Source organism: Strongylocentrotus purpuratus, unplaced genomic scaffold, assembly GCF_000002235.5.
Source record: "Strongylocentrotus purpuratus isolate Spur 01 unplaced genomic scaffold, Spur_5.0 spur5_scaffold_8, whole genome shotgun sequence".
In the NCBI taxonomy this organism is placed as follows: domain Eukaryota; kingdom Metazoa; phylum Echinodermata; class Echinoidea; order Camarodonta; family Strongylocentrotidae; genus Strongylocentrotus; species Strongylocentrotus purpuratus.
In genome coordinates, this window is record NW_022145614.1 from 27,743,559 (window position 1) to 27,760,428 (window position 16,870).

At 36.5% G+C, this 16,870-nt stretch overlaps 2 protein-coding genes across 4 annotated transcripts in view; one reads left to right on the plus strand and one right to left on the minus strand.

The window, feature by feature from the left end:
* The window catches only part of LOC764755 (RAB11-binding protein RELCH homolog), a 33,350-nt gene extending 22,715 nt beyond the window's left edge, over window positions 1-10,635 (minus strand). For all 3 annotated transcript variants that reach the window (XM_030975429.1, XM_030975430.1, XM_030975431.1), the window contains exons 1-6: window positions 10,274-10,635; window positions 8,072-8,233; window positions 5,461-5,519; window positions 3,885-3,998; window positions 1,432-1,650; window positions 229-317 (exon numbers count right to left, since the gene is read on the minus strand). In XM_030975429.1, the coding sequence (XP_030831289.1) occupies window positions 229-317; window positions 1,432-1,650; window positions 3,885-3,998; window positions 5,461-5,519; window positions 8,072-8,233; window positions 10,274-10,634 (1,004 nt within the window). In that variant the 5' untranslated portion in view covers window position 10,635. The remainder of the gene's footprint in view (window positions 1-228; window positions 318-1,431; window positions 1,651-3,884; window positions 3,999-5,460; window positions 5,520-8,071; window positions 8,234-10,273) is intronic.
* A 1,095-nt stretch (window positions 10,636-11,730) lies between these two features.
* On the plus strand, window positions 11,731-14,858 carry LOC100889472 (LYR motif-containing protein 4). Its single transcript, XM_003728247.3, has 3 exons — window positions 11,731-11,911; window positions 12,577-12,697; window positions 13,225-14,858. Exons 1-3 carry the CDS (start codon window positions 11,820-11,822, stop codon window positions 13,291-13,293), a joined length of 282 nt encoding a protein of 93 aa, XP_003728295.1. The 5' UTR covers window positions 11,731-11,819; the 3' UTR covers window positions 13,294-14,858.
* The last annotated feature ends 2,012 nt before the right edge of the window (window positions 14,859-16,870 follow it).

A 16,870-nucleotide genomic window follows, 5' to 3' on the forward strand; every position in this document is an offset into this window, starting at 1 on the left:
CAAAATAAGCAGGATGATTATGAGAAAGGAAGTACATGCTTGTAGATAAGCAACCAAGGACCAACAGATATAGTGTACCAATCATCTGAAGAAAATAATTTATGTATATGTAGAATGTATAAAATCAACCTTTAAAAAAAGGCCAGAAAAAAAGGAAGACAATGGGTTTAAAGGAATACAATAATCTTCCAGTCCCAGATTGTAAACAATTAATTAATAATGAATTACCTTTCCATTTTCTCCACAACCATACCAAGTTCAGCTTTCTCTCCTCTGAGTTGAAACACTTGCCTCTCTAGATTTTCCATTTCAGCTTCCTAAAAGTGGAAAGAAAACACATTAAAGCATGGCCTCTTCACTGCTACACGCAGTCCATCTTGCTAAATTGACCACCTGTATAAAAAGACCACCTGTCTATAAACACCACTGGCTATAAAGACCACCTGTCTATAAAGGGTACCTGTCTATAAAGACCATATTTTGTTGTCTCCTTTGAAATAGTTTCTCATTGAAACATGAAATAAAGCGACCTGTACATAAAGACCACCTATTTATAGAGACCATTTTCTTGTCTCCCTTGAGTGGTCTTTATAGACAGAATTCACTGTACAATCAGTACATGTAGATAAAGAATTGTACTGGAATACCTTACTAGACCTGTTTACTAATTTAACGCATGCTTCTTGAAGAAACATTTTTCTTGACAACTCAAAAGCTTGTCAGAGGATTTCTAGACGGCAACAAATAATGTATGCAAAGTGGATTCCATCTAAAGAGAGGTTACTATACAAAGTACATGTAGGTGAAGTACATTGTAGATAGTTAGTAAATAGATGATTCCGGAGACAACATACATATATTGAAATACATTATGTTAGGAAACAGGTATATTACCGGTAGACATATTGATAATATTAAATGCATGTTTATGAATAAAAGTGCACTCAAGAATAATACATGTTCAAGAAGAAGAATAAGAACAAGTCAACCAAAGTAGTATCCCCTTGCCGGGTACAAATGACATATATTTACCAATTATTTGCATATTTAACGAGCTGTGGTCTTTGATCTTTGACCTTTGACGTACATACGTACATCTCAAAATTCCCATTGGCTTAATACAGGGACAACGCTGTTCCAGTAAGCGACGAGTGCATTTTCCCTTCAAATGCAACAATCATCCATCATTAGGCCTAAAAATATAAGATGTTAAATTTTTTTTCTCCTCTCTCTTTCTATATCTCGGTTTTGAATTCTTTAATATTTTTTTTCTCTAAAAAACGGTAAAATATAAAAACATTTTAAAAAAGCCGATCGTAGATTTCAAGATTTTTGAGTCGGTCGCAAAGGGCAATACAACATCTTTTTATTAAAGGTTTTATCGACTTCCCTAAATAACTTTTTCTCTCTAACATGTTCCACACTACTCACATAATGCTGTCTCTGTTGCTCGATGCTCATATTGAGGTCCGCCTCCACCGCTTCCGGCTGCTCCTCCTCCTCATCCTCCTCATCGATGGTATCCTCCCCGCATCCCACGTCCTTCGTCTCGGGCTTCACGATCACGTGACGGCTGAAGTCTCGGTAGAGGTGGAGGAGGTCTGGCGGATGGGGCGTGTTCAGACCAACATCATCCCAGTCATCAAAGTCCTGCATGAATATAAGATTTAATGCATCAATGTGAACAATACATGTACCTACTCGAATGTCAGACTGTAGGTATATTTCAGTGTGCAGTTTGGAAGAAACAAGAAGGGGGAACTTCCTGCATTTCTGCATGGCCAGTGTGTACATGTACATGGATCCATAACATCATCATAATATAACATTATCATAATATAACATTGTAAAGCACATTCAAGTAATCACTTAAAATGCATCAGTCATGAAGAAGTACATTTTGTTTTCATTCTTCTGAAACTGTTTATTTACTAGTAACACTTAATTGTTCTCAGTACATGTACTGTACAGAGTATTTGATGGCAAATGTTTATTTACTCACTATTTCCCAGTCATATTACCATTTGGTAGCCTTTGTACATAAAGTTTTGGTAGTATTCCTGCAAAGCAATTTAAGCTGATTAACGTGACCCTTGAAAATCCCTGCTCTCGATAGGGCTAAAACCTCAGTCACAACATTCAATTGACTCTATACAAACTCAATGGCGAAACTGAAACTGACCGATTCTTTGCCATGCAAGGCATTGTAATTCTCGCTACAGCAGCTACGGTAATTGGCCATAAAGGGCAGCTCCGGCTATGGGTATAATTTGGCAAAGGCACATCCGGTTCCCATACAAATACAATGGGTCGAGAAATGGTGAGTCCGATAGAAATCATAGTTTTGGAACCAATTAACTCTAAGTAACAGATTATGATGGTGCCTACAAAGATCTAATCAAGTCATCGGGGGAGTTTATGAAACCTGAATAATAGTTTAGTAAAATATGGAATCAGTTGACACTGATGTACATTCTCTATGTGGAAGCAGTGTGGGAGGAAGGTCGCTGTCTAGTGTTGAACAGTACTTTTTTACAGTAGGGACAATTGTTTGTTTGGTCTGTCGTTGGTCTGTCGGCCAGTCTCGTTGATGTGACAGGGGTATATAATAGACTTGATCTGATTCATGTCCAAGCCACGGCATTAATGCCATCTGACAAGGCCAGAGAATTTGAAACCTGATACATCGTCGTCTGGCTGGCAGAAGGGCGTTAGCTCAAATTTATGGTCAATAATGAAATTTTAAGCAGAAGGGCGTTAGCACTTAATCGCCTCAAACTTTTATAAAACTGACTTATTTCCGAGAAAAAAATTGTGGCTGTGTTCTACTACAACATTTTTGTTAGTCTTTTATGTTTTAAACCTATTTTCGGGACAGAAAGCAGTTTAAATATAAAACAAATCTTTAACTGCGAATAATTTGAAAAGTAGTTTTCGAGTGGCTCATTCGCTAACGCCCTTCTGCCACCCGGCCGGCGACATGTGGAGCTTGGAGATAAGTGAGAGCCTTGAGTAGCAATTTGGATGCTATGATTGCAAATATGGATGTGGCATGACGAGTTATGCCTCTTATGACTAGAGTATAAATCAAACAATACATGTATCTATTGATACAGAAGGGGGTGATGATAATACTAGATCTCCTTCCCCCACCCTCCCGTAACAAAAGATGGTCCTGCATGTACACCTGTGTCTGCTACCAGTGACTGCTACATACAACATGTACAGAAAGGAGACAGATGGTCGAAATGCAAAATACCATTTGGGAATATCAGTTCTTTTGTCCCTTGAGTTGAGCACCTAATTATTACTTTTTACGATGGACTTCCATTTGTATCAGAAGTTATCATCATCTTGATCACTTTTTTAAAATAAAATAAGTCAGCATTATTACTATCATTATCATTGTAAATAACATCATTAATCATGATTGATCCTAACCATCCCTCTCTTCATCATCCCCATCATCCTTACTCCTAATCACCATTATCATGAGCACTCTAATCCTCATCTTCATACCATCATCATTACTATCATCTTCCTTATAAATCAGTATCATGCATAGCATAACTTCCCATTATCATCATAATCATCACTATCATCATCTTCATTTTTATAATCATTAAATTTCCACGAACATCACCTTTATAATCATCATCATCAACATCATCATGATCAGAGCCTTTGTCGTCTTCATCATCATCGCCAACATCATCATCATCATCATCATCACCATCATCATCATCCATCATCACCATCATCATCACCATCACCATCATCACCATCATCATCATCATCCTCATCATTATCACCATCATCATCATCATCATCATCATCATCATCATCATCATCATCATCATCATCATCATCATCATCCTCCTTACCTGATCTTCATTTTCATCTGCGAATGTGATGGAGGTGAGCTTGTAGCTATTGTTCATGAGGTACTCATTAACCAGGAAGTTGACTGCTCTTCTCTCAAGAGGCTTTGTGGCCTCCTGAAAATAAAACAAACAGTGAAACAAAAACGTTTACATTTACCGGATATTTGCCCATAAATATGATAACTATTTAGTATAAATATACAATTGCATCTTATATCATTTCAACAAAACAATTTATACAAAGAACAAACAATTTTTTTTCTTTCACTCTTCATCTTCATGGAACTATAATGATTCAGAAATGCAAACTCATAAATTTAATTTATTGCCGTAATTACTTTGCAAAATGCCTCTGACAATTAGGCTGCGACTAACTAATATTCTAAATCCAAAAATATCTCCACTAGTGGGTGTTTTCCTCAAATGGAGCAAGTTGGCAAAGGGCCAGAAAAGGCCCAGAATATTGAACATCAACATGGAAATACATCATTAATGTACATTTTCATATCCTGTCTATTCATCACGCATACAAATATAGGACCTTTTCTAGCAACATGTTCTCCGGACTGTTAGAATCTAGAAATTGATGCAGAGAAAAACTGCTCCATCATAATCAATGACAGCTACAAGTACCTACCAGTACATACATGTACATATAAAGTGTGACGTTGTATTTTGTGGTACATTTGGTACATTAATGTTACAGAGAAAAACGATCATTGTTATTTGTGGCAAATTTGTTTGCATTTTTCTACCATTGTTACCTGTGTTCCATGTAGTGAAGTCTCCCCGTTTCTCTCTCTCTCTCTTTCTCTTTCTCTATCACTCCGTTATTTCTCTCTCTCTCTCTCTCTCTCTCAGAACTACGACTGCCATCAATTGATGAGATGAACTATTTTGTTCATTAAGAACAATATAGGTACTATCCATTCTAATTTAGAATCGTGTACCCTCATATAGTTCCTGTTTCATTTTTTAATTCCTTTTGTTCTTTTCCTGCCTCTTCTTTTCTAAATAGTGTACTGGTAAACATCTACACATTTTCAATTCATCAAGAGCCATTTTGTAAGCAATGCTTTTCAGTCGATATACAATATATTTTGGTGGAAATACAAGTAGCATCTATGAATATTGTTATCGATTTAATGCATTGTGTATGGTGTTCCATCTGTACCAGTTGTACATCTACTCCTGCCACTACTGCTCCACATCAATTTCCTACATTAACCAAATTCTCAACTTCAACCCTGGACCCGACACTAACATGACCCTAACACTAACCCTACAGCTAACATAAAACCTAATTGCAACCCTAACCCTATACGTTTCACGAAGTACAGCTCAGAGCAATTATAATTCTGAGCAAATGACAGATCATCTATTGAACTAGATTGTATCACATTAATGTATTGCAGCGTACCAACATAAACTACATAATGCATCCATGTACATATACATGTTTGACACATGTATGTAAGATTTTCTATACAATATCTAAAGTGTACAATGTGCAATATTCATTGCTCTGGAGAAAGTGAAAGTATAAGAAATAAAATGGGGAAAAAAAGTATATTACCTCTGCTACAGCCCCTTCCATATCTGTGTTGGAATGCACAGGTGAGGGAATGTCACTCTCTGAAACAAAACGGAAAAAGAAGATAAAAGATTATCAAGAGTGGAAACGTGTTTTGGCTTGGCCCAAGCCAGGAATGTTTAATATTGTTCACTGTAGATTCATCAATCAAGGTGCTGACATTGATGTACATGTAATCATTCCAGAATCCTGCATTATATTTACATGTATATCTTATTTATCTATTTATTTATCAATTATGAAAGAGAGAGAGAGAGAGAGAGAGAGAGAGAGAAAGGGGGGGGGGGGAGAGTAAACATATCTCATGAAATTGATGTTTAAAACAGAAGCAAGAAAATGTGGATGATTTATCCCCAAAAATCAAAACAAGAACTAATAACAAAGCAAACACTTTTGTTCACTATTTTCTACCAGGCTCTTTTATAAGCTCCTTATCAAATTCAAAAGAAGGCTAAAAAATAAGTTCCACCAATCACTGTACATCAAGGAACTCATTATCGAAAACAACTCTACTTCCCAAGACGATTGAATACACACCCCCTTTTCCATGAGTTTAGAATGGTCACATGACACAAACTATCTGTTTTAGTGGAATAGGGATCATGCAAAGTCAAGAGGTCAAGAGGGCAAATTCATGCAAACACTACAAAATGCAGGACACATGGATGTGAGACAAGCAAAATGACAATAAAATTTTCTGTTCCTTTCAATCGGATGAATGACGACTGTGATTATAATGAACTTTCACACGTGGCTGAGATAAAAGTATATGGGGTTTATGACTCCTATCAAAATGCATGTCAAATGGATCCAAGGAGTTATCAGATCTGGACACAATAACATATGCTAGAAATTTATGAGAATTTTGCTCTCAGCCAATCAAATGAAATCAATTCAGTAGCTTTAACGGTTACTGCTATTTGTTGGTATTGTTAAGTTGGTAACAAGGCAACACGTTTTATGAAACTGGACCTTTGTAACACCTTCATGCAACCATCTCAAATATGATGGCATACATGTACAGTGTATACACTGAAATTAATCAATTTATCAATAGAATGTACGATTTTTTACTCCTGGTCTCTTTTTTTTGGGGGGGGGGTGGGAGTAAAGGGAAATAGATGCAGAGGGAGATAGCATACATGTACGTAGATAAAATGGATCCGTTCAATATGCAGATTGGTAAAAAATAAAATGCAAACACATTAGAAATAACCTGATATAGAGGTTAGAGAGCCATAATTGCCAATGTATGGAACAAACAATGTACATGTAGTAGGCAAATAGCTAGCAATGTTAAAGATTATTCTATTCAGACCAAAACACTACACTTTAGTATAGTGAAGGTACATGTATACATTTACATTTCTAATTTGAATGACGTCGCATTGAAACTCACCCGATAACAACAACAAACTAATACCAAATTAGGAAGAGTATAAACATGATGCAAAACATAAGCGTAGAATCATTTTTTATGCTTAAAGACGTTTTCCATAAAGACAACTGTCGTTAAAAATTGTGATACTACTAATATCTGACGATATACTGTAGAAAGTGTGTACAACATGTGTATTAAATTTACATGTGTTCAAAGGTTTCTTTCATACTGCAAAAGGGTGATTATCTATACATTCCTGAATGAAAATATCATTATATGATTATTGCTAATAGTAATAATAGCAGAAAGCACCATTATTCAGTTGTCATTTCAAGAGATTCTTCATTTTTGGATGGAATATGTGGAAAAAACTCATATGTTGTATGGAAAACACTGCAGAAATAGCCAAATGGCAGCTTTAAATAGTCTACTCCAACCATCCCTTGTGATTTAATTGAATTGCCATTTATTGTTCCTTTCAGGAATTTTTTTTCCCACTGGTTTAACAGTCATGGTACATGTACATAATACACGCTGCTGTAGAGCGAGGTCCAAAAAACAAGTAGACCCTATAGCCTGAATTCAAAAAGGAGGTTTAAATTTAACCCCTGGCTTAAACCCTTATTAAAGATAAACTTGAGTACTGGTAATGCGATTGCATTGTGAAAAAAAAGGTGTGGAATGGATCAGAAAAGTTGATCATATAGCACGTAAGTAATGGTGTGTACTGCAAGGTTCTAGAGTCATCAAAATCATCATAAATTTGGCAGAGTCTTGGTAAAGTAACAATCACTTACACAGATAGATGTATATGGGACAACACACATGGTGTCGGGGCTAGTACTACCCTGATTTCCTTATCTTTCTATGCTCATTACTCAGCCAGTATACATTTTCTTCCAAAATTGTTTGGCACATGACATTTATTTGTAATCTTGAACATTCAGTGTAAGTTTCGTTAGATTCTGTGAGAATTCATTTTCTTTTTTTACCAGAACTCAAGTTTATCTTTAACATAACCCATTGTTTAAAATTAGCGCAAATTAAGCATACCTTGCCTTGAGCGCATCAAATATTAGACCTCTAACTGTGTTGCACTTATTTTGCGCTAATTTTAGACCATGGGTTATGTAAATGAAGATCTTTAAACCATGGGTTAAATTTAAACCTCCTTTGTGAATTTGGGCTATTGGTACAACGGCACCAACTAACCTGCAGCTTCAGTGAGGTTAGCCCTGAGTGATTTGATGGTTTCCCTGGCCTTCCGCAGCTCAAACTCCAGCACTGTCAATCTCTCATCTACCTGGTTGTTGCCATCATCTGAATAGCGGGCTAGGTCCAGGGAATCAAAGGTCGTCTCGCTCGATGTTCGGTCTGTGGATAAAAAGAATTTCATAGATTTACTGATCATGACAGATTTTATTTCACATATTCATATTTTTTAAAAAAATTACATAAAATAATTATTTTTAAACAAAATACTGGTACATTGAAATTTGACTAACCATTACATAACAAGAGGAACAGAACTTAAAAATTGAAGGAAACAACTGACGTGGGGGGAGGGGGGATACATGGCGGAGATGTCCGCAGCCATCCTAGATAGACATAAGTAGACATCAAATCTTTTGAAGTTCTTTTAAAAGATCTTTCTTCAGGTCCAGTCCTTGGCTCCTTGCACTACAGAGCCAATGATACCCCCTTGGAATTCCTCTGTACCTGCTCTTCTTCCCAACCTCTATAAATTGTAAACTTTGCCTTATCTTCTCATCTACAGCTAGTACATAATGAAGTTATATATTCTACTAGTGCACAAATTGACAGAACATCCCAATAAATTCAATAAAAATGAGGGCGCTAGCCGCTAGTACAGAAGTCTATCCAGACTTTGACCCGGAACTCCGGCGTGGAGATACCCTACTAAAACATACCAAAAATTGACTAAATCTTCATTAATTGTTAAAATAAATGGTCATGATTAAAAAGTCGTTACAATTGTATACAATTGCATACCATATCGACGGTGGGATGCAGGCGTGCATGTGTGTTAACTGTTAAGAATACGGTCGCTAACTCAACACATGCGCGCCCGCACCCCACCGTCTGTACGTATGGTATGCAATTGTATTGTGCAGCAGTTTGCCGTGAATCCCGTGAGAAAGTGTATATAATAAGTCTTTGTTTTTAGGAAAAATAGTCAAAAAAAGATAAGAAAATTAACATGAAACAGGTACATGTAAGAAACATAACGACTTTTAAATCATGACCATTATTTGAACAATTGATGACGATTTAGTCGATTTCCGGTATGTTTTAGTAGGTATCTCTACTCCAAGCACGTCAAGGTTAGACCGAATTTTCCGTCTCTTTCGTTCGTTAGCCTCTTATTGGGGTAGGGTCAGCCGGCTCTCTCTTTAGAGACGGAAACCGTCTATACACATTCCCTTGATAATGCCAAGGCCATTTCAGGTTGTGGCGTTTTGCCCCCAAAATCCCCCAAAATGTCATTTTACCTCGTGTATATCCAACTTTAAATTAGACTTAGGCTATAATACATCGGTTCCACTTACTAACTTGATTGAAATAATCCGTTTAATGGTCCCTTTTAAGGAAATTATGGGTCAAAATTGACATCCATGTTGAAAATCTTGCAAGCCGTGTTAAACTTTCGCTGCCGGAGTCATCTAAATCAATCTCATCCCTTCTAGTCTACGCCGAAGGCAAAATGATTATGAAGGAAAAACTGTGATAACGCCATTACGAATGTGTAGATGGCGCACAGTTTTTCCTTCATAATCAAGTTAGTAAGTGGAAACGATGTATTATAGCCTAGGCCTAATTTACATTTGGATATAGACTCTACACGAGGTAAAATGACATTTTGGGGGATTTTGGGGGCAAAACGCTACGACCTGAAATGGCCGTGGCGTTATCAAGGGAATGTGTATAGACGGTTTCCGTCTCTAAAGAGAGAGCCGGCCGACCCTACCCCAATAAGAGGCTAACGAACGAAAGAGACGGAAAATTCGGTCTAGTCAAGGTGGCCGGTGGAGCCAAATTGAGCCAAAAACTTCTCAATTTGCAAAGATTTCATGGGCATGAAGTTGCCTTAAATTAAACATTTCTGTAATTCTTACAGTTAACATACAGTAGTCTCATAAAAATACTTGATAAACAACATAATTTTAAATAGACCTAGAATCTAGAACCTACTAAAAAAAAAACATGAAAAAGACTTCATCATTTTCATGTCATCTGGTCATGAACTTCAAATTTTGATCATCATAATCATGATCATAATCTAATATCATTAGTTTACATTACAACTCTTTAATTCTATCAGATTTAAGTTTCCTAAATGTGATCAATATCACAACAATATACTTCCTGGAATTTATCCCAACACTGACTCACACAAATTTCCGACTTGCGGCGACCCACCGCGGGCGTCTGTCGACTGTTTCTCAAAGTTCCCCGGGTTGGAGAAGTAATCCCGGAGGCGGGGCAGTTGCCGACCATTTTCAGTGAGCTCCGTATGCAATTCCAACGCCGAGAGCCAGAGGTTGTCTTTCAATAATTTCACCGCAATGGAGTCGTAACTCAGTTCTTCTTTGGGCCCTACTGTTTTAGGGGAATCTTCAGATTTGGAGGTCGGTCTTGGTTTTTCTTCTTCGACTGCGGCAACGATGCTGTCCTCAATTCCCCCGACCTCGTCTTCGAAGAACGGATTGAAGTCCGCCATGGTTATTGTGCTAAATTTTTGTTTACACAGCATCTATACAAGAGTGACAATTGGTGTCAGATTTCCTCCGCTGCAAACCTCAAAATGCAAAATGGTCGATCGGGCCATCGAAGTATAGGGTATAGACTCTGATAATGATACCAAGGATAATAAACTCACGTATCCCTGATGATACTAAATGATATTTTCATCACATTACAGTTCGTTGTTATTTCCTTCTGGCATGATTTTGTGATAATCATATATCATACGTATTCATGATCTGTTGAAGGGGCCGGGCTTGCAATTGGGGGGGGGGGGGGGGGGGGGGGGGGGGGGGGGCTTTATTACGCGGACTGCATCCCGACGGTTCCACATCTCCACCTACCCCCCCCCCCCCCTCCCCACACACAAACACAATAGTGGGAATGGAATGAGGAATAAATGAAAAAAGAAGAAAGAAATAACATCGGAATTTAGAAGGACCATGCAACAAAAAGGAACTGAAAAGAAAGAAAGATTTAGAGAAGAAGATCGAAGTAGTGAGAGAGAGAGAGAGAGAGGGGGGGGGGGAATTTCTCCTGACCGCGCTGCCCTTTTTTAAATTTATTTTTTGTTATAGTCTATTCCATATGCAACCCTCAATATCGATATGACCACGACTTCTGACCAGAACCACCACAATGATAAAGTATCAAAAAAAAAAGATATGCTAATTAATTAAGGAGGTGATACTATATACGGCGCATTCGAAGGAGGGACAATTCAGACAGTAATTTTTTTATTTAAGAAAAAAATAAATTATTCCTGACAAATTTCCACCCCCCCCCCCCCCCCACAAAAAAAATGCAGCCACATTTCCAGCAGGTTAGGAAATCAGGCTATATACAGCCAACCGTGACTAATTTTGGAAATACTCTAACAAATCATTACTTGTGGGATTTGCCCTGTTTTTATAAAGCCAAATTCTAGACATGGCACTGCCGAATGCAGGTCCTTATCTCTCCCCAGTTCTGCCTCTATACAAAATCGAATACAATCTGAAATATTAAAATGCACTAAAATGCCACTAATGAAAGTCCGACGCATATAATATCACACAAAATAAGTGCACAGTTGTCACACTAAGCAATCGAATTATTTTCTAATTCGTATACGCATTGCGTAATTTATTTTTCTTGTGTAATGCATGAGGCTTCCACACCGTGAAACCTCCAGTGGAATCATCTTTTCGAATAAATGGCGGCTGCTCAAGTTCACAGGATGAAGATGTTAAGTTTGTACAGGGAGATGCTACGGGAAGCTCAGAAGTTTACTGGATATAATTACAGGTTAGATTGAAATTCATGCATTCATTACGAGCTATGTTGCCTTTGATTTTGTTCAGTCCCATCTACTCGAAACGACGTATCTAAAGCAATGATTTGTGTTTCTCATGCTTTGAGCCTTTAGTTGAGGTCATTAAAATATTCTGGTGGTGGAAGTGATTGTTGTGGCTTATGTTTTAATGTTGAATGAATAAGGAGGATGGGAAAGAAGCAAATTATATGGAGGATACTACGCCATGTCAGGATGTGGATAAGAAAATAGAGAAGCATAAGACATACGTCAGAAGTAGACAGTGCAGCTGCAGTCTAGAGACGACGAAGAAGAAGAAGAAGGAGGAGGAGAAGGAGAAGAAGAAGAAGAAGAAGAAGAAGAAGAAGAAGAAGAAGAAGAAGAAAAAGAAGTAGTAGTAGTAGTAGTAGTAGTAGTAGTAGTAGTAGTAGTAGTAAGAAATTTGTTTGTTTAGGCTAGTGTTTAATGATGAAAAGATTGAAAGTGTGAATGCAGTTACTTTGGTCTTCTTCTTTTTGGAAATAAATGTCTTTCTTTCATTTTATATTAATTATTATACAAAACAAAGTGGAAAGTTTTGAAAACCACAAAAGATCTGACAGCTAGGCAGATGTAACAACAGTTGTGTAATATTTGTTCAATTTTTTTTTCTCATCAGGATGTATGCGGTGAGGAGAATACAAGATGCTTTTCGAGAAAACAAATCAGAAACAAATCCAGAGCTTATCGAGGGATACATCAAGAAGGCACAGGATAATTTGCCCATAATCAGAAGACAGGTATGAAACAAATTTACATCATTATTTTTTATCTACCGGTAGGCACGTACCTTCTCAAGCTTGTAGTCGCGTAGCCAGCATGATTATTAATGTATTGTTGCTTAGTTTTCTGAACTGCCTCAAATTTTTGCAACCTGTTGGACAAATAGTATAGCAGCATCAACAGTAGGAGTAGTAGAAGTAGTAGTTGTAGTACATGTAGTAGCAGTCATGGTGGTGAACTGGTGATAGTAGTAGTAGTAGCTTTAGTAGTACTACTACTTAGTAGTAGCTTTAGTAGTAATAGTAGTAGTAGTAGTAACGATAGTAATAGTAATAGTAGTAATAATACATGTAGTAGTAGTAGTAGTGGTGGTGGTGGTGGTGGTGGTGGTGGTGGTGGTGGTGGGTGGTAGTGGTGGTGAGTAGTAGTAGTAGTAGTAGTAGTAGGAGTAGTAGGAGTAGTAGGAGTGGTAGTAATACAGTAAGATGATTATGAAGTATCTGATGTTTTGGCTCATAGCTGTATATATCACTTGTTCTTACAGGCCACCATTAGCCAACTGTACACGGAACCGAAGCTGGTTATTGAAAGCGATACTGCGAAGAAAAGCTAGCCAAAAGAAGTCTAGTCATGTGAACAGTTTCCTATGCAATAACGGCAGAGATGGAAGTGACAATCAGTGAGGATTTAGGGGTGATTGTGATGGACTCTCATAGGTGAACTGTTTCTTTTGGACTAGGAATTTAGTCTGAATTCCCCTTAAGCCGAGGAGGAGGAGGATACTCAACGGAAGTTTAAATGCATCTCTGGAACTCTGGAGGAGAGGAATGAGAGGAACATTGCAAGAATTTAAAGTCTGATGTGTGCATGTTGGTAAGGTCATGTGTATTTACATGTACATGTATCATGTGCATATTCTATCACATACATTTATCAGTTGAGGTTTTGTTTCTTGGTTTGTTGGTTTAGATAAAAATTGGTATGTAACAGGCACCAAGGAACAAATTCATAATTTCTGACATCATTTTCTTAACAAATATATGTTTAACAAGTGTAGTTTAATGGTCAATACCATGTATTCTTTGACAGAATTGTTGATGCTAAGCCCTGCTTACTTGTTACTTTCCTTTCCAGGCAAAGCCTACTGGTAGACAGAAGCACTGAAATTTCACTTACGAAATAACGTTGACAGTATGGATTGACTATTAAGCAATCAATAATACATGTATATCTTTTAATGAAATGACATTAGTTTTCAACTAGGTATCATTTCAGGAAGACATTGATGAAGGAAAAGCTAACGTCAAAGAAAGTTCCGTAGAGTCGTTGAGCACAAAATGAAGGTCGATGATTTTCAAAATTTTGTATAATCCATCGCTCTATTCTGCATGTCTATGTACATAGGATATACAGCTGGGAGCCAGAAGGGCATTTAGTGTTTGTTATACTAGACTTTGGTGTGTGTTAATGCCTTTCTGGCTATGGACAAGTGATATATTATGAGGGCAAAGGATAATTAATGGTTTGATTTCGATGCATTACAGGGTTTATCGAGACAGTATGCTGTGTGTCTGGCAAAAGGGGAGTGAACACAAATTTGGACAGAATGTTTACATTTTGTAATTATCTAGTGAATGGTGAAATAAATAGGAGAAATGGAAGAAAAGGCTAAACATTTAAAAAGCATGACTTTAAATGTTGTACGAACCCTTCTGCCAGGCACTCAGCAATTGTCATATCTATTACATGATTTCAGGGATTTTGCCATTCATTGTTAATGAAAATAGTTAATGAAAAAGATACAGTAGAAGATTGTTTAATTTACATTGAAGACGTATGTTTACTGTGTGCTTGTGAACCATAATAAACTACATGTACAGGTAGTCATAAACATGTGCGGACAATAACTATGGGATGAATTACGTGCAAGAAATTGATTTGTATTATCAGCATGAATTATTTTAATCTCTTCTAGAGGAAGGAAAACCAATATGGTTTTCTTCTTTGTGCTGTAAAGTTGTACCAAGAATACTCGGCCACTGCAATGAAGCGCACAACAGTTTCCCTCTTTCTAAAGTTGAGGTATAAATAACACTGCTTTTGTGATCATCAATCGTAGAGTCTTCTGAAAGAAACCTGACATATCAGGCACGAAACTGACTTTTTAAAAGCTTTTGATTAAAGGCCCACTGCACTACTTGTAGCTACTTGCGCCCTCTATATAACAAACAATGCCTAATCGGTGACCATCGGTCCCCCATGATCCTCTTTTTCTTATGTTAACTGAGAGCTGAGTTGATGAGATAACCACCTGTCCAGTGACCTTGTAGGGCGGTCTAATCCCTCCTGTAAACTATGGCAGATAAGCTTTAATACATCGTAGCCATGTACAAGTCCACTACCCTGACTTCTTATCTTTTATTTTCGAAAAATGAAATGGCCAGAGGTCATTCAAAAACTCTTGTTGATTTTAACACAATTTTTCAGTCCTTCATATTTGAACTTTAAACCAAAGTCTGCTTTTCATTTGATTTGATTATTACCGTTTTAGGGGTTCAATATAACAAACTAAGTACATGTAGTAACCAGTAAATATGTTTGTTAGTATTGATACAGCAGATGCAGAGACAAAAAACATTTCAGATACAATAGCATGTAGTTGCAGGGTATAATCTTTGAATTTTTGTACGTTTTCAAAGGTAATATCAAATCAAAAGATAATCTTTGGAATTGTACATCCAAGACTCCAAAAACTAAAGGGTTGTATTGTAATTCAAATTGAAAAGGGCCAAGTGGTGATTGCATAATTTGCAAATAGTGGATTCACTCTTCCAACCTGCTGGATGCAACACTTGAAAGTTTTAAGCGTGTATCCGCACAAAGATAGCCAATGATTTGTGCGGACACCCTGCCAAGAATCTCCACAAAATTGTGCAAAAAATAATGCAGCGTAGAGGAGAAGAACAATTTATGACAATAGATTTATCGTAAATATGCACAATTGAATGTTGTTAAATCTAAAACAACATCATATCTGCCATTATGAAAATGTGTTCACTACTTGTCCCTTTTCAATGGGAATTTTACACTTTATTTTTTTTAGTTCGGGTGAACCGTAAACTGAAAAGCTGTAAAATGTTACACTATTTTATATTCTATATTTTGTGAAATACCATAAATATTACTTGTTGTTAAGCAGGTAAAGATATAAGAAATTAAATTTGATGGTAAAAAAAAACGAGCAAACTATTGTATTATACAGTGTGTTTTGTTTAGTGTCTGTATGCCCATATAATGGACATATTTGTTATTTTTTTCTTTGAAAGAAGCTCTGCTGCAATGTTTTGTTATAAACCAACCTCTCTCTCTCTCTAGCTCTCTCTATCTCTGCCTTCCCAACTTTTTCTTGCTATTGCTGTCTACCTCTCTCCCATTATATGCCCCCCCCCCCCCCATCACCTTGTTCCTTATTGTTTCATTTGTGTTTTACTTTCCCCTCTATCAATTCAGTCTCTAAAATAAAAATAAAAATAACAATTATAGTGATGTTTGCTTTTGGCACAGCCATAAGGAGCATTTTATTCAAATGTGATTATCTTAACAAAATATGGACATACAGTAATCTAAAATTTCAATCTTAACTTTTTCCACGAGATTCAGATTGATAGTTTTCAATAAATTATTGAAAACTGTTGTATTGTTTTATTTTATGATTGGAAATCAAAATGAATCAAATGAATATATACACCAGCTTTAAAATAATAAAACACATTTTTATCAACATAATTATAGAGCAAAAAAATCGCCTTAAATTAAATAGGGCTATTTTTTTAGTCGAATCAACGTTAACAATTGGATACTTTCCTCCATATATATTTTGTATTCATACTCATCAAAAATAAAAATAAAAGTGGCTAAACTCTTAAGCTTTTCAATGCAGGAAGTTTTTTTTTTATCGACAAAATAATTGTCATGCAGAAGCGAACTATATGAAGTACGTAAACAACACTGTTATTAATAATAATAATAATAATAATAATAATAATAATAATAATAATAATAATAATAATAATAATAATAATAATAATAATATGTCTTGTTTACCCAGGGTAGCCTCATCAGTATTCATACTGTTCTCCCTGAGGGCTCTGCAATCATTGCTCATTATCAATGAAAATATGTTGTGCAAG